Genomic DNA, 21,930 nt, shown 5'->3' with positions numbered 1-21,930 from the left:
AGTTTCATAGCAATCTTCTAGAACTGACAGCAATCAGCTTGGCATTGAAAGCCACCCTTCTATCCATCAAAGGGAGGCTTGTTCAGGTAGTCAGGGACAACACCACTCCCATATGGTATTGCAATTACAAGGCTGGGGTGGGGTTGTGGACGCTGTGCCAGAAGGATCTGCACCTCTGGACTGGGCTGGAGCACCAGGACATTTTCCTGGTGGTACAGCACCTGGTAGGCTGGAACGCAGCCGTTCATGCCTTGTGGATCACAAATGGCAACTACACCTAGAGGTGGCGTGCCTGTCTAGAGTGGAACTTGGGATTCCTGTATGCATTTCAGTCTATACCACTCTTACCCAGAGTTCTCAAGAAGATCAGGACCAACCAGGAGCAAGACATACTAAGCGCTCTGGATTAGGTAAGGAAAGTGTATCCCAAACTCTTGAGCACCGGTCCTCCAATCAGGCTGCCTCTCCAGGAGTATCTCCTTCTGCAGCAGCAAGGTAGAGACCTACACCCAAACCTGCGCACACTCCAACTTCATGCATGGAGAATGAATGGCAGGAGTTGAGGGTTTTTGATCTTCCTCCTGGGTCTGCAATGCCATCCTAGAAGCCAGGAGTCATGCCACCAAAACTGTACACACCTGCCGTTGGGGTATGTTTGCGGCCTGGTGCTCCTGACACCCTTTCCGCGCCACTGTCTGAGGTGTTGCTGTTTGTTTTATCTTTAGCCTGGCAAGTTCTTGCTCTGGGCACGGTTAAAGAGTCTGGTCAGCTGATGTTGCCGGACCAATCTTCCATGTCATCTGTTGACTCTAATGGAAACGTTCACAGCAGTTGTTCCTTCCAACCCCCTTTGTGATTGCCCAATAGGATCTCAATTTGGGCCTCACGTTCTTGATGTGTTCTCCCATCAAGTCCCTACACAGCTATCCTCCGTGTCTCCACACTCTTAAAACAGTCTTTTTAGTGACCATTTTATCTGCCAGGAAGGTCAGCACACTTCAAATTTTGCCAGTCCACCTGCCTTACACCAGCTTTTTTTTTCCTGACAAACTGATATTTCGGACCTCGTGCCTCCTTCCTGCCAAGGTTGTAACTCACTTCCATATTGGCCGGTGTATCACCCTGGGCTACCTTTTTCGTCCCACCTCATCATTCCAAGGAAGAGGAGAGACTCCATCACCGGGATCCCTTCGTTTTACATTGAGCACTCCAAAAACCATCGGGTTTTCAATCAGCTTTTTATCAGGTTAACTGGAGCGAAAAAAGGGGAGGCTGGACAGAGGGGAGGGGGGGGGGGGGGGGACATCTCTTGATGGATTGTACTCTGCATTAAGATCTGCTATGCGCTAGCTAAAAATCAGCCTGCTGAAGGCTTGGGGGCCCATTTTGCCAAGGATGCTCTTGGCGTGTGGGGTACTAGACTAGTCCTGGACATCTGCCAAGCTGCTAAGACGAAGTCACTTCACACGTTCATGAAGCACTACTGCTTGGATAGTCAGGTCTGTTAATACAGGCATTTTGCCTGTTCAGTCCACCGGAACTTTTTGGTGTGATTCAGTTCACAGATCAACTGCCAGAGGGGTATTGCCTGGGTATCTATTCTAGGGTGCGGTATCTGTACTTAGAAATCTCTATCAAACAAATAAGTTATTTACTTACTGTAACACAATTTCTGGCTGAGATTCTAACTGCAGATTCCTTACAGACCCTCATGTCCTCTGCAAAATGGGCTCTTTACCCAATAAATTCCATTAGACTATGCACAATGGTCACCCACTGGTTTTTACGTGACAGTTTTTGAAGCAGAAAAAGTCGCAAAAGAAATATGGGCACTGCGAAGTCACTTTCAACGTGGATGATGCTGAGCTGATCAATGCCACCTACCTGTGCGCAGAGGTACTGCTCAAGATTTACCACATTAAGGCTGACACCTAGGAAAAATTCTAAGGTGAGAAATCTGCAGTCAAAAGTCTTTACCGGAAAAAGCCTTACTGAAGGTAAGTATTTGTTCATAGATATGGTTCACATAGACATTTTCCAAGAAACTGATGGAGTGCCTCCAAGTGTGGCAAGGGATGGCCATGTCAGATTTTGGACTGCACCACTCAATCTACCATGTCCAAGGCAGAGGGGCAAGACTTGTTTAATGGCATTATGCCCAGCACACATAACTGCTGCAAAATGGTCATAAAGGAGAATGGGGAGGTTTGGAATTAGCATAATTCCTCACAAGGAGAGAGAGAGTAACGGGCTAGAAGGCAAGCTGCTTATGTGTATTGACCAGCAAGGTTCCTCAAGGAAAATACTTTCCTCTACAGGGTATTTTTTTCGGAGTCCTATCTGGAGGAGAAATAGGCAAAGAATATGTACTCTGGTTAGAGGAAGGCAATGTCTAAAACACAAAACTCTGCAGGGAAGAGTGAGCCATCAGGAACTTTGGGACCAGGAAATGGTGGCGAGCAATCTAGTAGTTTATAGCTGGAGTAAATGTCGGCTTGTCCCATGCGACTAAGAGGAGGTCCATCAGTTCCTCATTTAAGGGGAGCAAGGGCTTGACCACTGAACGACAGGCTGCAATATTTCAGTGACGTTAACCTTGTTTTCTTCCACAGGCAATGGCTGCTCAATGCATTACACAGCGTTGTGCAACAAGAGAGCGATGAATAAAGAAACGTCTTCACAGACAGACCTCTGGGCACTCCAGATCCACCTTGGAGGAGTCCAGGTCACTGGCATTCTGCAGGGCCAGATAGTCCCCAGCATTCGTATTAGCGAAGGGATGGGAAAGACAATCCCCCACTCTGCTAACATATTTTTGTGTTAAACAATACTGGGCATCTGAAAGGGGTCCAAATCGGAATCAAAGAGCTCCTAAGTTAGCCTTGTTCAGAACATTCATCAAGCATCGTAGCGGCTACGAGATCGGTCCGGTGCCTTAAGTTGGAAGCCACCTCTAAGGCCTTCAGAGGAAGAAGGGCATTGACTGGCCAGCGATTAAGCACGGTCGACCTGTGCACCGGATGCAGCTGGCAGGGGGAAGTCCTGTTGGGGGCCCAGTAGTCTTCTGTGGGCCTGCAAATACACCGTAGAGAGCCGGAGTGGAATGGAAAAGGGAAATTACTGCCTGGTTGAAGGCTGTGATTTGCACTGGATTAGCACCAGTGGCTTGGAACTCGAGCCCTGCGTCTACCTGATAAACCTCTGAAGTAAAGGCCAAGGTCAAGGAACAAAGGCAGTCAACTGAAAGGCGTACCCCATGAACTCCAGTAACATCAAAAAGCTTAACATTCCCTCCTGTGACATTTCTTCAAGCACTTCTTTCCTTTGGAGGAGACATTTCAAGGAATTATTAGCTGTGTGTGAGCCGCAGCATGCATGGGACCTGGACCTTGACCTTGAGTGACGCTGCTTCTATCAAAGTTCATCTCGTGCCTGCACAATGAAGAGCTTGGCCTCCATCGCAGCATGTGCATGCATGTGGTAAGTTTTCAAGCTCAATTTGGGAGTAGTGCTTGGGTGTCAGGCTCCAGATACGCATGGAAAGGCACAGAAAAACAAAATCTGAAAAACAAAACAACTAACATCAATAGACTGGGGTGGTGCCTTATATGTCTTCATTATATGCCACAACCAGAGGGAACCCAAAGCAGAGACTTAACTAAGGCACTATCCATATGCATCACTTACTGGAAGCGAGGAGCTATTTCAGGATTTTGGATACAGCCAGAGACATGGTGGTGATTGAAAACGCAGGGAACCTGTAGGCAGAAATATGCATCAGAAGGCAAGCTGCATGTGCTGCATGCAGAGCCAAATTGCTGGAATCAAAAACTCTTGCAACTCAATGCATCCAGTTTCTTGGAATCCCTATCTAGGTGAGCTGAAGGAAAGGCATTTGGTTTCTAATTAGAAGGCATGTGGCCAACCAGACTTTGGTGACAGATGGGAAAACAAAATTATGTATTCGGTAGTGCTGTCCGTGGGCTCATCTGTAGCCATCCACCGAAATGCCTTGAAGCATTCCACTAGTTTTTCAGGTGAAGGCCAAGCCAGCCTCATGAACATGCTCTTTGACAGAGCTAGTCTCTTTCGTGAGAACACTTGAACAAGGTTACATCCCCCCTTATAGAACCTGCCTTCTCTGATTCCTCCTGTTCTCTCTGTCATGTCAGATGACCATCCACCCAATGTGTAGAAGGTTCTCGCAGTGCTGAGAAAAGGGGCCCATGTATTTGGGTCCAAAGAATGAGATTGTGTAGGAATGCTACTTCTATTTTCTTGTTCCCAAAAAGGTAGTGGCGCAATGCATTCAGTACCTCCATATTCTGAATGCCTCTCTCTGCAAAGAGGTTTAATATGCTGTTGCATGACCTTTTGGCTCAGGAGCTCAGAGACAATGTTTTCGCTTGATTTACAGGATGTGTAGTTTCATATGATGATGCAGCAGTTCAGTAGGAGGTATGTGGTTGGGCACCTCCCATTACCCATTTGTGGTTCTACATTTTGGGATAACTTCTGCCCCAACTCTTCACAAAAGTTATGTCTAGTTGTGGCACATCTTTTCAGGTTGAGGATGTCTGTATTGCGCACCTTAACTGTTTGCTGAAGGCCGGATCATCACACCTACATTGGGTATCAATCTCACAGCTCTACAGCTTAGGATTGTCAATCAACTGTTCTGAAGTCCCAATTTCAGCCCTCCCAGCGTCTTCTCTTCATCGAGGTGGAGTAGGGCGCGGTCTCCCTCAAAGCCTTCTCATCTCCTCAGTAAATTCAGGACATTCAGGCTATTATTTCCAAAGGTTTCAGTACACCGTTTTCCTACAGCATCCTGTTGCAAGAAACCCCTTGGTGCTGCATTCTGCCTGAGGTGGGATTTTAATCTCCTCTAAACCTTTCATCCCATCCCCCTGATCCTAAGGTAAATGCATCTGTATAGTGCACATTAGATCTTATCAGCACCGGGCTGGCTAAGGAAGGTGTTCTCTGATCTGCTCTGCACTGCCCTTTCACTGTGCTCTTCTTCTCTTCTAGTCAGGGTGGACCTCCTCTCAATGTGTGGCACGGGTTCGGCATTCGAACCTCCAGAGCCTCCACCTTCATACTTGGAAAGTTAACTGGGCAATTTGGGCGGATGTCAGCTGTTGCCCCTCTACCAAATTTGCTTAGTCTGGTTGTTGGTTCTGGTGTAATTCTTGGTGCGCCAAAGATGAAGTTAGCCACCTCAAGGTGTGCTCATCTGAAATGTTGCACTTTGTGCTCTACTTGACCAGGCAAGGATTTGCTGTGGGCACTATTTTTCCATGTCTCATCAATTAGGTTAGGAGCTCGTGTGCGTCTCACTGGCTCAGCTGACAGCTACTAAGTCAGATGTCTCCATAAAGGGCCTCAGAGAATTTAAGCAGGGAACAACGTACCGCAAGAGGATGTCCTTTTCAGACCTCCACGACAACTGTATGAGGTGTCTGGGGCAGGCCATGATACCATGGGCCTGCGATTGTTCTCCATGAACCTGAAGCCCATCACGAAGCAGGAGGCCAAATTATTTTTAGTTAAGGCCCACAAGGGAGTCTCTCAAGTGGACTCCCTCTGACCAGGATAAATCACCCTCCAGGAAATGGTCTCATTAGAAGTATTCCCACCACAAGACGTGCAATCGGAAGGAGCGGTCTTCCTTAAAGAATTGGCCCCATTACCACGACTATTCAAAGTCAGAAAGTCATTCCCTGATGCCAGATTGTTGATGTTTCTGGTGCGGGGTGGGTCAGAGGAAGGGGCGGCCAACAGACTCCTGGAGCGTAAGAATTCAAGACCAGAGATTCCCAGCTGTTTGGCTAAACCCCACCCAGTTTGAAGCCTTCTGGCAAGCAATGTTGGACATTTTCAAGGCGGCTATGTAATCTCTCTGGGTCAGTGTTTCTCAAACTGTGGGTCGCAAACAGATTTTTGGTGGGTTGTGCTAGTCCAAGCAATAAATAAAAATGCCTTTAAATTCTGTACTTGTTTCTAACAATTGCTGCGCTTAAGGTCAAATGTCATTCAATATCTTTGCTGTTTTTTCCCCTAATATGGGGATTGGTGTTTACAAACTCCCCTCACTTTGCAGTCAGGGAAAGGAAGGAATATGCTACTTACCAGTATGCATCTGTTCTTGGCATGTAGAGCTGCAGATCTATACACTGTGCATAGATCGCCATCTGGTGTTGGGCCCGGATGTTTGCAGTTTGTTTTTCTTCTTGGACAGTCTTTGGAAGTCACGAGTTCGGTGACTCCTCCTTCGGTCCGTACTGCGCATGGGCTTCGGCTCCATCCTCCGATTGTTTTTCGCCAGCAGGGAAAAGATGGAGCGTAGTGATAATAGTGAAGAAACCCATGTGTGTTGTATCTAAATAAGATAGCCTGGAACGGATACAGGTAGCCGGGGAGGCGGGTGGGCGTGTATAGATCTGCAGCACTACATGCCAAGAACAGATGCATACTGGTAAGTAGCATATTCCGTTCGAGGCATATGAGCTGCAGATTATACACTGTGCATAGATTATATAGCAGTACCCAACCCTAGCGGCGACCACCGGTATCCGTTGCAGTAGTTTGAAACAGTGTCTTTAGTACAGCCTGGCCCACACTAGCTTGTTGTTTGGAGTGCACATCTACACAGTAATGTTTTGTGAAGTTGTGCGGTGTTGACCATGTGGCTGCCTTGCAGATGTCATCTAAGGGTATGTTCCCTAGAAAGGCCATAGAAGCCCCTATCTTTCTTGTAGAGTGGGCTTTAGGTGGAACAGATAATGTTCTTTTTGCTTTGTGATAGCAAATTTGTATACACTTTACAATCTATCTAGCTATCCCTGATTTTGAAATGGGGTTGCCTTTATGCGGTGGAGAGAAGGAGACGAACAACTGTTTAGTCTTTCTGAAAGGTTGCGTTCTTTGTATGTAGTACAGTAAGGCCCTTTTAACGTCAAGTGTATGTAGAGCCCTTTCCGCAACAGATTGAGGTTGCGAGAAAAAAACCGGTAACTCCACCGATTGATTAAGATGGAAGGGGGAAATGACCTTGGGCAGAAATTTTGGATTTGTGCGAAGTATCACCTTGCTGTGATGTACTTGCAAAAAGGGTTCTTGTATAGTGAATGCTTGTATTTTGCTAACCCTTCTAAGGGAAGTGATAGCTACGAGGAAAGCTGTTTTCCAAGTGAGGAACTGTAGCTCACATTTATGCATTGGTTCGAAAGGCGGACCCATTAGCCTTGTAAGAACTACGTTTAGATTCCATACAGGTGAGGGTGGTGCCCTGGGTGGAATTACTCTTTTCAGGCCTTCCATAAAGGCTTTAATAGCAGGCACTCTGAACAGTGATAAATGCTGTCTGTTTTGTAGGTAAGCAGCAATTGCTGCTAGGTGTAGACGGATGGATGAGTACGCCAGGTTACACCTTTGAAGATGGAGCAGATAGCATATGATGTGCTGTATGGATACATCTAAAGGGTTGATTGTATTGTTACGGCAGTAAACAACAAATCTCTTCCACTTTGCGGCATAGCATGCTCGAGTGGTAGGACGTCTGGCTTCCTTGATAATGTTCATGCAATCAGGGGGAAGGTTAAGGTATCCAAATTCTAAGATTTCAGGAGCCAGATCGCAAGATTGAGCTGAGCTGGGTCCGGGTGCCTGATTTCTACATGGTTCTGGGTCAGGAGGCATGGGGACAGGTGCAGTTTTTGATGTGGTACCACCGATAGCTGTAGTAGTGTGGTGTACCACGGCTGCCTGGCCCATGTCGGGGCTTAGTGGGAGAGGTGGAAAGGCGTATGCAAATCTGCCTGACCAGTTCATTCATATCGCATTGCCTTTGGACAATGGGTGTGGGTATCTGGCGGCGAAGCTTGGGCATTTTTTGTTTCTGTGGGTGGCGAAGAGGTCTATCTGAGGATGCCCCCACTTGTGGAAGAATGGGTGAAGAACTTGTGGATGCAGTTCTCATTCGTGCATTTGCTGCATTTGTCTGCTGAGCAGATCTGCCATGGTGTTTTGTATGCCTGGGACGTGTTGTGCCAGGAGAAAGATTTTTTGTGGAATTGCCCATCTCCATATGCTCTGTGCTAAGTGGGAGAGCTGGGGAGAGTGTCCCCCCCCCCCTGTTTTTGAATATAATACATTGCAGTCATATTGTCTGTGCGAATGAGGACTGCCTTGGCTGAAATTTGTTTCAGAAACTATTTCAGGGCTAGAAAGATCGCCAGTAACTCCAGATGGTTGATGTGGAGTAACCTCTGTTGTGGCGTCCCTAGACCTTGCACCGTGAGGTGTAAAAGATGCGCTCCCCAGCCGGAGAGCGATGCGTCTGTTAGAATCACCTGAGGAACCGGGTCCAGGAACGGTCGCCCTTTGGAAAGGTTTGTGGTGTTCCGCCACTGCAGAGATCGATGGGTGCGGCCGTCCACCAACACCAGATCCGTCAGCTGTCCCTGGGCCTGGTTCCACTGGCGTGCTAGGCACTCTTGGAGTGGACGCATATGAAGTCCTGCATGGGGCACTATGAAAATGCAAGACGCCATCATCCCTATTAGTTTCATGAACACTCTTGCTGGGAGAGAGTGCTGAAGAAGGAACTTTTGGCGCAGGGCTTGCATGCTTTACGATTCTGGCTGAGTTGGGATAGGCTATAGCTTTTGCGGTGTCTATAGTGGCACCGAGGTATTGCTTTGTGTGAGACGGTATCAAGTGGGACTTTTGGTGATTCACCGTAAAGCCTAGCTGGTGGAGTAGTTGGATGGTAGTGTTTGTATGCTGCACACACTGGTGGTAGGACGCGGCTTTTATGAGCCAGTCGTCCAGGTAGGGGGAAGACGTGAATGTTTTGTCTTCTGAGGTGTGCTGCCACTACTGCCAGGCATTTGGTAAACACCTGTGGTGCAGTTGTGACCCCGAAGGGGAGAACCTTGAACTGATAATGTTGGCCGTCCACCACAAATCGGAGGTACTTTCTGTGAGCAGGGTGTATTGGAATATGAAAGTATGCGTCTTTCAGGTCCAGTGTAATGAGAAAGTCGCCCTGACAGAGGAGTGGGAGAACTTGCTGAAGAGTTACCATATGAAAATGGTCTGAATGGATGTATGCATTTAGAGGCCGGAGGTCTAGAATGGGTCGTAGGGTCTCGTCTTTCTTCGGTATGAGAAAGTACAGAGAGTAGACCCCTAGATTTTACTGATTGACGGGTACCTGCTCTATCGCTTGTTTTTGCAGGAGGGAGAGTACCTCTTGTTTCAGAAGTGTGGTATGTTCTTGTGACATCGCACGGTGTCTGGGTGGAATATTTGGGGGGGTAGAAGTTAGTTCGAGACAGTACCCTGACCGAATAATTTGGGTCACCCATTTGTCTGATGTTATTGTCTCCCAGGTTTGAAGGAAGTCTTGTAGTCTGCCCCCGACCGGAGTGGAATGGTCTGGGGGGAGCGGGGGAAGTCATTGTGTGGGCGGTGTGGCAGAACGGGCGGTGTTGGTTTTGCCCCTGCCTTTATTATTGTTTCCTCGATATCCACCTCTTTGGTAGCCCTTTGTGAAGGTATTTTGAGGGGGGGGGGGGGACTTATAGGACGTGGAGGCGTTATCGGAAGAGTAACCTCTGCCAGAGCCTCGAAAGGAGGAACGGCGAAAGGAGCGTCTAGGGGTTTGTGATTGTAGGGCTCCCATAGACTTCGCTGTATCTGTATCCTTCTTCATTTTTTCCAGGGCTTCGTCTACTTTTGGGCCAAATAAGTATTGTTGGTCAAAAGGGTGGTTTAATATAGATGCTTGGACCTCTGGTTTAAAGCCTGAGATCCTGAGCCAGGCGTGGCGGCGAAGCAGAACACTGGTGTTTATAGCCCTGGACGCCGTGTCTGCTGCGTCACGTGCACATTTAATAGAGGTGTTGGTAATAATCTTTCCCTCTTGTGTCAGTTCATGAGCCTTATTCTTATATTTCTCTGGGAGATGTTGCATGAGAGCCTCCAGCTCATCATAGTGCGCTCTATCGTACCTCACCAGCAGCGCCTGCGTGTTGGCGATGCGCCACATATTGGCAGTTTGCGAGGCAGTGCGTTTGCCTGACGCATCTAAGAGCTTGGACTCCTTATCAGGTGGTGGAGCCTCACCAGATGACTGAGAGTTGGAGCGCTTCCTAGCTGTGGAAACCACTAATGAGTCTAGGGGCGCAGGTCCTTTAATATAGACAGGATCCGTGGGGGCTGCCTTGTACTTCTTTTCTATTCTGGGGTTTAAGACCCTAGCTCTGACGGGGTCTTTGAAAACCTCTGTGGCATGCTTGGTCACCCCTTTAAGCATGAGTAATATAGCGGTGGATTTATCTGCTATGTCAAATGTGCCAAGTAGGAAGTCTTCCTCAACTGGATCACTGTGTAACTCCACCCCGTGATAATGTGCCGCCCGTTGTAAGAGGTGGTGGAACCCCAGGGAGTCCTCCGGTGGAGATGGCCTGGATGGATAGAGATCATCCTGAGGCACATCTGGGACATCGGGATTGTGATAATCCTCCCATGGGTCAGGTGTTCCCGGAGGAGTGGGGTCCTGCGGGGCATCTGTGGGATCATAGAATGGATCTCCGTGGTCATCAGGGTCTGGAGACGGGGTTGGAGACCGATGAGGCAAGGGTGGAGGCGGAGATGGAGGAGGTGGAGGAGGTGGAGGAGGAGGAGGAGGAGGAGGAGAAAGGTGGTGGGGAGGGTACTCTGAACGGGGATGTGGCAGTCCCCTTCCGTTGTGGTGGTGGAGGAGGAGTTGGCTTGTCCAAAAGTCTTTTCTTAGAAGACAAAATTAAATGTCCAGTCCTTGGATCCTTTGTTAAAGTCGTTTGAAGAGGATCCGGGGTGAAAAGCTCCTCCGGCACCGATTCCTCCATCGATGCCGATGCTTTCGGAACCGAAGGCTTTGTTGGTTTATCCGCGCCATGCTTTCTCGGGGTGTCCGATTTTTTTGGTCGGCGCCGAGGCAGGCTTTGACACGGAAGCGTCGGTGCCGAGGGATTTATGTTTGGTCGGCACTGAGAGGCCAGGTTTCGACACCGATGGCTTCGGAGCGGAGCTTGTTTTCTTCAGTGCCGAAGAATGTTTTTCGGCGCCGCTAGGAGGCTGGCTCGAGCCCGAGCCGCCAGGAGACTTGTGATGCTTTTTCACCGGGCCCGAAGGTGGGGCGATGGAAGCAGTATGCTTGGCTTTCCCTAGGCCCGGAGGCGAAGGGGTAACCGGAGTCTCTTTCGGTATGGGCGCGGGAGTGGGAGGGGGTAGAGTACTCACGACCCTCTGCACCGGTGTGATCTCCTCCACGTCGGAGTCGTCGGCCTCGGAAGCGCTGACGACATCGTCCTCCAGCTCGGTGTGCTGCTGTCCCGAAGCTTCGGTGTCTTCTCCGAAGATGTCAGGTGGAGCAGAGGTCGATGAGTGTGCCATGGTGGGTCGAGCTCGTCGATCCCGAATAGTCTTTTTCGAACGAAAAGACTTGCAGGCGGGGCAGTCTCGGGCCTCGTGTTCGGGAGAGAGGCAGAGGTTGCACACCTGATGGAGGTCGGTGTGGGGAAATTTAGACCCACATTTTGGGCACTTCTTGAAGGGAGTCCTTTCCATCAGCCGAGACCGGAGTCGAGATAGGCCCGAAGGCCGCTGCCGATGCCTGGAATCGAAGAAGTGCCAAAGAGAGAGATGAAGAAGTCGATTTCGTCTAAAGAATCTTGATGGACGAGGATTTTTCGTCGAAGGTCGAACTGGAAAGGTTCGAAGCCGGAGCACGAAGTATTACATCCGAGCCCGATGGCGGAAAAAAACAATCTGAGGATGGAGCCGAAGCCCATGCGCAGTACGGACCGAAGGAGGAGTCACCAAACTTGTGACTTCCAAAGACTGTCCAAGAAGAAAAACAAACTGCAAACATCCGGGCCCAACACCAGATGGCGATCTATGCACAGTGTATAATCTGCAGCTCATATGCCTCGAACAGTGAAGAACTTAAAATCTTGCTGGGGTACAGAGTGTGACAGGAAAGGCTGTGGGATGTAACTTTTGGTAAAACAAAATGCAAATACCTGTAAATGACCTGTACACATTCAGCTGTTAGGAAAGATTGAGCACATTTAACAAATTATTTAATAGGATGAAAATATATCAAAAGACTTTACTAGGTGATGCACAAATGATAACTATTTACTGGAACCTGATTTCCACACATTTCTGTGCTATATAGTTTTGGGAGTAAAGCCGTCTGTATAGATTTAGTGGTCATGTCAATGGAAAATGTGCTGTCTGTAAATGACAGTGCGCTACTATAAGATGCTTTAGTTACATAAAAAAATACAATAAAAATTTCCCACCTTATGTCCATTTAAGCTAAGTTGGTCACAAAAGTTTGTCATTCTAAAAATGGGGTCCTCGTTCTAAAAAGTTTGCGAAGAACAGCTTTAGATATTTCAACAAGACATTTTTCTCCTTGAGGAGTGTATTTAAACATCTCCTGTATAAGGAAAGCAACTCTAGAGATAGTGAAATAACTTTACTTTCCAGATCAAACAAATTTCAGAGTAGGAAAACATTTAAAAATCTTCCAAATTTTAGCCCGAATATGCTCATCTTCTCAATTATTGATTTTCTTCAGGAAACATGTCCCAGAGTGCTCCCTAACTTTGACTCATGTTTGCCGATTAGGAGTCATTCTGATAGTGATACAAAGTCTTTTGTGGTTCATACAGCAAGTTTAGCTCTGGCTTTCAAAGACTATTGAGCAAGTGCCAGCCTTACTGAAATTCTCAGATAAGCAGACTGGACTAATGACACTATTTTCTGAATCATTTATTGGAAGCTGGTTTCCAGTGCTTCTTTGACAGCTGTCTACAGCCTTTGAACAAACAGAATAGGAGCCTCTGATATTTCCATCAAGTATAGGTTTTTCTAACCTGTAGTGTTGGGAAATCCTAATTTTATTAAAGACACAGAGGATAGTATTATCCCTCTGCAATGATTTCTGTATTTCAGCATATATCAGCCACTTATCCCGCTGCCGTTAAAAATGTTAAAGAGAAGCTTTTTGGATACTACTTAAGAGGTTTTCATCTTTCTTCCAGCATTGTTGATTATCTTGTTCATCATTCCCCTCTTATCACCCATGACTCAAGCAAGAAAAGAGGACCTGCTGCTCCCTATCAAGAGTTTTCTAAGGGTCTATGTGCTGTGATTGTTTTTTCTTTAATGTTGATCACTGGTTGCCCATTCCTCTAAGGCTGCTAGGAACTGTAGTTTTTATAGTTTTGTCTTGCCAGCAATGTACTTACAAGTGGTAAACAAAAACAGGCAACAGGAGGGCAGGTTGGAAAAAGCACGAGGAGCCAGTGTGGGGTTGGGTGGAAGCAAAATGGAGGGGGGGTAACATAGGGGGATTGGGTGGGGGAAGGAAGCAGCTACTGGGGAATGGAAGGTAATCAAATTAACGGGGAGAGAGAGCAACTTGGAGCACGACAAAGTAAATTAACGAGAGAGCAATGGGTAGTGAGAAGCACACTAGCAAGTGAGCACAACCTGAAGTTACAAGACCTGCACTCTGGTGGAGTTCTTAAACCCCCAAAAAAACGTAGCACCTGAACAATGTATCAGTGGAAGGAAGGACACAAGTAATGAGTCTATGCTCCAGGTGAGGCACAAGCACAAGATAAATGAAAGCAGACCAGCTAACGAATAAGAAAGCAAATGAGCATGACATTGAAGCCAAACAATGGTAAGCAATTGGTGGACTCTAAGCCTACTGCAAGCTAACAATATGTGTAGCAACAGACAGCACATGTGCGGCTTCATAGGCAAAACCTAAAAATTAGCCTTTCCTTATATGAAATTCATAACTTCTCTCTAAATAAAAAGCAACTGAAAATGAAAAGCTAACTAAAAGGCAGCTCATTGTAATAACCAAGAGCTGATAAATGTGGGCTGATCCATAATCAAAAGACAAGTACAATAACCCCTGGCTAACGGGGCCGACCTTTTTGCCCTTGCCAGCCACCCACTAGATAGTATATGTTCGACAGCAGCAAAGCTATCTTCAAATAAACATAAACCTAAAACAAAATGTAAAGATTAACTATATGTGATTCAATCTCAATACCAATTTGGGTTTGACCACTGGCAAAACCGTGGCTGGATTACTTAGCAATATTCTCCCCATGGCTCAAACCATAACCAAATGGAAAAGGATTTAGCAATCTTCACTACCTATATTTCTCAGTGGGCTGGAGAAAGGCAGGGTTTAAAGCCTAACACAATATATATATTAGGACCCTTGAAACAGGAAAACAGACATTTTTGTACAATGTTTAACAACATAAGTGGACTGTCATATCCACCTCCTCAAAATGTCCTATTTGTAATCAACTACCCAGGAGAGCGTGCCATTTTAACAAATTTCATTCAAGCAGATATTTTCACAGAAAAAAAAACAGTGCATATTTTGATACAAATTATGTTATGTAGGCATACTTAAAGAGTGAAAAGCCTCAAAACAAATTCTGGGAAATATAGTGCAAACCTGCATCAACATATCTAAATTCTTGCCCTTCATAAATAAACTAAAAAAACGTTTAGGCATAAATGATAATTACTTTTACAAATAAAAAGGTTGACTAGCACATCACCATCTACTGCACTTCAACACCACTTAATATCACTAATACTGAAAGGTTAACTTACATTGAAGTGCAACCTCTTAATATTATTTTGCTTCAATGAATTATCAATTTGCAGGAGTTAAATATGCATTTGATGGTGTAATAAGCATGGTTTGCTTCCTCTAAATTTACAAGAGTTTAATGCAACAATCAGTAAGTGACATGATCACAGTAAGATGTTCTATTGGGAAATATCGCATTTTCAGAATGTTTTTTGACAACACAAAAAGCACTATCAAGTACATTTGTAGAAGACATCCCCATCAATGTATACTTACTCCTTGTGCGTGCAGATACTGTACAGTTTTTGTTATTGTGTGAAGGACAGCACTGGCTTCCCGTTCAGAGAAAAATTTCTGCCTTAAAATTTTGTCTAGAAGCTCTCCTCCTTTCATGAGTTCTGTTACAACATACACATACTTCCCATCATCATAAACCTGAAAAAGTAACCAAATTATTGGCTGAAACAAATGCTTAATGCTGGAGTATTTCATGTAAATGCATTTCATGTTCAAGAAACAACTAACTGTAGAAGGACATTCCTTCCCTTCAAATGACATTTCTGCTGATAAACAGTACATGCTGTTAGAAGATGAATACATTGAAGAACTCTTAGAAGTAACAGAACTTGCAAACAGGCAAATCTAAAATAGGAAGTACTCTAGACCTCAATTTCAGGAACAGTTTACAGAAACTCCAATCACACTGGGGTTATTCAAATGACAGATCAGCTATGTTATCAGCTACGCATAAAAAAATAGAAATCAGATTGTGTGATAATTTATGGTGTGCTATGAAAAAATTGGAAGCAGCTTAAGACCAGGGCCTCGTACTCCTGGCATAAGTCCTTAATCCGATGCATGAAAGGATTGCCACCATCCAATCAGCAAGCCAATTTGAGCAGAGTTAACAAAGTAAAGTACAACCACCCATTTGCTGTTCATGTGAGCCTTCACCTAACTGAAAAAACAGATGCAGAGCAGGGGCCAAGCAACTTAAGTTTGTGTCGCCTGGCCTGCCGCAGTGAGCAGCAACGTCTGGTGCAATAGGATTTGTGGATAGTTCAACCAACAGCCAATTTGTTTTACAGGTAAGTCAGTACTTTTACTAGTATGGGGAATACTATGAAGGTTAATCCATGGAGAACTAGAAAGATGACCTCTGATCAAATCCCTGGTGCTAACTGTTTTGTATAGGCGAAATTGTGCTTGAGGACCATGCTTACTATTGAAGGAAGTGAATTTTATCCAGCAGTGCTTGTATTACTAATCAACAGGCGCCCTTTCCAATCAAAATACCCCAAACTGTTGCTTTAGCTGTTGAAAAATACTAGGTGAAACAACAGCCATGCAATCAAATTATTCTTTCATGCATGCGCCGATTTAATACTAGCATTTTTTAGCAATGTAGATGAACAAGCCTCATCAGTTTGTGGACAACGCGAGCCAAGTACTGGCTAGGGGAGATGTGTGTATAATTTATAATCACCTGTTGGCTAATGAAGACCGTCGGGTGTAACTAGAAAGGCTGCCATTTTCATAAGTTCAAAAGCTCCCTCAACCACTTGAGAGGATGGTTCTTGTTGCTAGTCAAATTTACAAACTTCCTGATTCCATATTGATAGCAGCATGGGCTAATTTGTGTACAGTGTACTGGCCTCTCGTCTGTCTGCAGGCCATTCCTATGATGATGGCCACAGCCCAGGGAGAAGGGAGGATTCCACTAAAGCTGGGTAAACCTGGGCTAAGAAAGGGGAATGGGCAGACTACCTCATCTACCCTACCAGGTACAACAGTGCTGGAAGGGGTTTAACGGTGGGTACATGGTGATTGGAGTGTATGGAAAAGACTGTCAGTCAAGTGCATATACACAGAGTCCAATGGATTCCCTCACCCATCAGTCCATTCACAGCATACAAGCCCACACAAACCATTCTTCGTACATGTGTCAGATAAGGAGGTCAACAACCCCAGTTACAGGAGACTGTATGAAACTTTTCCTGAGAGAGCCAACAGGCCATCTCTTGAGAGGACTGTATGACTTTACAATGAATGCCATTTTCACATAACCTTTACCAAGCATGGCAAGTATATGTACGGTAAGTATATACCTTTTTATTTTTTGTAGGTAACAACTTCCCATGTTTGTAATTTACGTCTAACCACCCTTTTCCACTAACCACATCACAACCCTAACATTACCTTAACCAATACTCCGGTAAACTCTAAAATTACTTTTTACCTCCCTTTATCTCCAACCTATCCAATAATCCTAAAATTAACCCTACCTCCCTTTACACTGCTCACCTCAAACCCTAAATGTACACACACACCTCCCTTTACCACTACCCACCCGATAAACCCTAAAATCACACCACCTTTTACCTCTACCCACCCATAAACCCTTATCTCCCTTTACCACTACCCACACCTAAACCCCATTTTGTTTTTTAAATATCATAAAAATCATGCCATTTAAAAATATATACTGACCTGTGTGGTAAAGGCATACGTGGTAAAGGCCATTTCCATCCTGAGAGGGCTACAAATAAAACACACAGTCACCACCACCAGTCACATCATAGCCTGTCCTGGGAGAGCAGTAAGCACACTCACTCAAAAAGAGGGTTCAATCTGTTCTCCCCTGGATTTGGTGCACAGCTCAGATGTTGAAAAATATACATTAAAGGGTTGATCTCCAGTAGGTTTGCAAGATTGTCAAGCAAAGAGGAAAAAAAACACAGGGCTGCCAAGAAGTACACATGGGCAGGACAGTCCAGCTTTAAAAAAGCCACAAAGGAATCCTAATGCCCCAAGATTTGCATGAAACTGTGCAGAAGAATCAAGCACCAACTCTGGAGGGGGACACGGTAGCAAAGGACAGGAGTAAGAAATGTTCATTATAGAAAGGTACACCATGAAAACATTCTTTAATCACCACTTATGCATTGCATTTCTTGAAATCTTTACCACTGAGGATTCTAATTTAACAATCGGGTAAGGCAATCTCCATATTTCCCTTTGGGATGCGCAAGCAGAAAACTATTAACAAAACTCCAAACTGCACTTGATGAAGAACAGATGGCATGAGTTTAGCAAATGTGATTTTTTTTTACAACTTTTTACAGCACCTGTATCGCAACAGATTACAGTAAACTACCGGGCTGAGTGAGCTCCATAGAACATTTCACTGAGCCAATTTTACCTGTTTTGGAACTAGCAAAAATGTCGCCAAGGAGGGAAAGGGTCAAGACAAGCCTCCCTCTATAAAATTAACGGACAAGTTACTTACCTTCGGTAACGATGTATCTGGTAGAGATACAGTCTAGCCGCAGATTCCTTAACTTAGAATATCCCCAGGCGTCAGACTGGATCCGGAAAACGTTCCGCAGCAGCACCTCTGCGCACAGGGGGGCAGCTCCGCCCTGATGTCGTCCACGGACGTGACTTCAGCGGAGCCATATAAGCCCCTTCCGGCACGTTGACGTCAGTTTTCGTCCGAGAAACTTTTCGGCACCACAACGCGGAGCTGTGAGAAAGTGGCACTGTATATACTGTTCGCAAGCAGGTACAGGGTGTACAGAGCCCACAGTCCCCAGAGGTTTGGCAGAGGCTAAAGATAGATATAACCTTACTCTCTAAAGTGGTAGCTTGGTCGAGCAGTAAGGCAGTGTCAGAGGACAGTGTAAAGCATTTGTTGTACACACTCAGTCAGCAAATGGTCTCACACACTCAATAACTGAACTCTAGGCCAATGGTTTATATATAAAAAACATATGCTTGTTTTATTTTAGAACCAACAATAGGTATTAAAATATACTGTCTCAGAATGAGATGCTTTATATAAATACTTTTTCAATATGCATTTGGCTTTTGTAGAAAGTTACAAGTGGTTGCAATAGGCAACACAATTTTAAAAACAATAATGCATTGAGTTCAATGGAAGTTTGAAGTTATTTGCAATAGATTACTTTTAGGATTACTTTTGGGATTCCAGGACTGGATCCTAGATTCAGTCCTGGGACAGTACTTCGAAACGAGTGATAAACGTCGACTTACTTACTGGTATGATTTTTAGACAATATTTTGCCATTTTAAAAGTTGACACTTAGAAAATATTTCATAGAAAACAGTCAATGATTCCCTATGGAAGAAAATTCAAGTTGCAGGTATAGTATGTTCTCGTTACTTTTGTAATCCAGTACTGGGTGCCTAGACTCAGTACTGGGACCTTTATCCAAAACAGGTAAGTAATTACGTTTTTACAATTTGTACGATTTTTAAAGAATATTTAAAGTTTTCAGAAATCGACACAAGAAATTTCACAGAAAAACAGTCAATTGTTTTCTATGGAAGAAAATTGGGTTACTGGTAAGTACGGTTGTGAATATTTTTCAGAGTCAGTGCTGGGTACCAAGATCCAGCACTGGGAGCTCACCTAATAGCAGGGGAGTATTTTCGTTTGTTACTTGGCTGATTTTTGGTGAATATTTAAGTTTTGAAAAGTCCACACTTAGAAGAAATTTCAGGAAAAACCAGTCAATGTTACCCTATGGAGAAAGGAATATGCTACTTACCAGTATGCATCTGTTCTTGGCATGTAGAGCTGCAGAGCCACACACTAAGGATAAGATCGCCATCTGGTGTTGGGCTCGGATGATTGCAGGTTGTTGTCTTCGGAAGAAGTCTTTGGTCACAAGATTGGTGACTCCTCCCCTGGACAACAGTGCGCATGGGCATCCACTCCATCATCAGATTGTTTTTCGCCATGATGGGAAATGATGGAGTGTATAAGAAGTAAAGAGAAAGGATGTCCATGTGTAGTGTCTAATTAAGACAATGCTGGAACGGATACAGGTCCCGGGGAGGCGGGTGGGCGTGTGTGGCTCTGCAGCTCTACATGCCAAGAACAGATGCATACTGGTAAGTAGCATATTCCGTTCGAGGCATATGAGCTGCAGATCACACACCAAGGATAGACTATATAGCAGTGTCTCCCCTAGCGGTGGTCACCTGTATCAGTTGCAGCAGTTTGGAATAGAGTTTTTAGGACAGCTTGGCCTACTGAAGCTTGTTGTTTGGATTGCACATCAACACAGTAATGCTTAGTGAAGGTGTGTGTAGTAGACGATGTGGCTGCTTTGCAAATGTCTTCTAAGGGGATGTTGCCCAAGAATTCCACAGAAGCCCCTATTTTACGCGTGGAGTGCGCCCTTGGGGGAACGGTAAGAGTACGTTTAGCTTTTTGGTAACATATTTGGATACATTGGACTATCCATCTGGCGATACCAGATTTGGAAATAGGGTTGCCTTTATGTGGTGGAGCGAAAGCAACAAACAGTTGCTTGGTTTTCCGAAAAGGTTTGGTTCTATCGATGTAATACAGGAAGGCTCTCTTAACATCTAAGGTATGAAGTGCCCTCTCAGCTACTGAGTCTGGATTAGGGAAGAAGACTGGCAGTTCGACTGACTGGTTTAGATGGAAAGGGGAAATGACTTTAGGGAGGAATTTTGGATTCGTCCTAAGAACCACTTTGTTCCGATGTAGTTGTAGGAAGGGTTCTTCGAGAGTTGAGGCTTGTATTTCACTTACTCTTCGCAGTGATGTGATTGCGATGAGGAAAGCCACTTTCCATGTTAGGAACTGCAGTTCGCATTTGTGCATTGGTTCAAATGGGGGACCCATGAGCCTTGTTAGAACAATATTAAGGTTCCACACCGGGGAAGGTGGTAACCTTGGAGGAATAATTCTTTTAAGACCCTCCATAAATGCTTTAATGGCTGGTACCTTAAAGAGGGACAGGTGTTGTCTATTTTGCAAATAGGCTGCTAATGCCGCTAGATGTAGACGTATAGAGGAATACGCTAAATTGCATCTTTGCAAGTGTAATAAATAGCAAATGATGTTTTGGATGTAAGCATCCAGTGGTTGTATGTCATTGTTAGCGCAGTAGATGGCAAATAGTTTCCATTTTGCAGCATAGCATGCCCTAGTAGTAGGTCTCCTGGCTTCTTTAATGATATTCATACAGTCTGGAGGAAGGTTGAGGTACCCGAACTCTAAGACTTCAGGAGCCAGATTGCCAAGTTCAGTGTTTGAGGATCTGGGTGTCTGATTTCTCCATGGTTCTGGGTTAAAAGATCCGGGGAGAGATGCAGTTTTTGATGTGGAACTAGCGATAGTTCCAAAAGTGTGGTGAACCAGGGTTGACGTGCCCAAGCGGGAACCACTAGGATGAGTGTCAGCGACTGTTGTTTCAGTTTGCGTACCACAAATGGAATGAGTGGGAGAGGCGGAAAAGCGTACGCAAATCTGCCTGACAAGTTCATCCATATTGCATTGCCCTTTGACCGTGGGTGTGGGAACCTGGCGGCGAAGGTTGGGCATTTTGTGTTTTCTTGTGTGGCGAACAGGTCTATGTCTGGTTGTCCCCACTTTTGGAAGAATGGGAGTAAGACTTTGGGGTGTAGTTCCCATTCGTGTATCTGCTGTGTGTGGCGACTTAAGAGGTCGGCCACCTGGTTCTGAACCCCTGGGAGGTGTTCTGCTAGCAGGTAGATTTTTTGGGGAATTGCCCATCTCCAAATTTGTTGCGCCAGTAAGGACAGTTGTAGAGAATGTGTCCCTTCTTGTTTCTGTATGTAATACATTGTGGTCATTGTGTCCGTGCGGATGAGGACAGTCTTGTTTTGTAGATGCACTTGGAAGGATTTCAGTGCTAGGAACACCGCTAGAAGTTCTAGGTGATTGATGTGGAGCTGTTTTTGTTGAGTGGTCCACCTTCCCTGAGTGGTGTGTTGAAGGAGGTGGGCTCCCCACCCCGTGAGAGAGGTCGGTGGTCAGCACAACTTGTGGAAGAGGCTCCAAGAACGGCCGCCCTTTGGACAGGTTTGTGTTCCACCACTTCAGCGAGCGAAGTGAGCGGCTGTCCACCATCACCAGATCGGTAAGTTGTCCGTGGGCCTAGTTCCACTGTTGTGCTAGACATTCCTGTAAGGGACGCATTTGAAGGCGTGTGTAGGGTACTATGGAGATGCATGACGCCATCATGCCTAAGAGTTGCATGAACACTCTTGCGGGGAGAGAGTGTTGTGTTTGAAATTTTTTGATGAGACTTTGTATGTTGGCTATCCTGGCTGTGCTGGGATAAGCTACGGCTTTGGATGTGTCTATGGTGGCTCCCAGGTATTGTTGTACTTGGGAGGGTTGTAGTTGAGATTTGGGATAGTTGATG

The 21,930-nt window shown here is 45.5% G+C and overlaps 1 protein-coding gene across 2 annotated transcripts in view; it reads right to left on the bottom strand.

Annotated features, from left to right (window-relative positions):
- The window catches only part of RPS6KA3 (ribosomal protein S6 kinase A3), a 690,637-nt gene that overhangs the window by 211,666 nt on the left and 457,041 nt on the right, over positions 1-21,930 (bottom strand). For both annotated transcript variants that reach the window (XM_085622203.1, XM_085622204.1), the window contains exon 17: positions 14,975-15,133. In XM_085622203.1, coding sequence (XP_085478329.1) covers positions 14,975-15,133 — 159 coding nt within the window. The remainder of the gene's footprint in view (positions 1-14,974; positions 15,134-21,930) is intronic.

The sequence above is a fragment of the Triturus cristatus genome, chromosome 8, assembly GCF_964204655.1.
Source record: "Triturus cristatus chromosome 8, aTriCri1.1, whole genome shotgun sequence".
In the NCBI taxonomy this organism is placed as follows: Eukaryota; Metazoa; Chordata; class Amphibia; order Caudata; family Salamandridae; genus Triturus; species Triturus cristatus.
The sequence above is the reverse complement of the archived record's forward strand: the minus strand, read 5'-3'. Positions and strand labels throughout refer to the sequence as shown.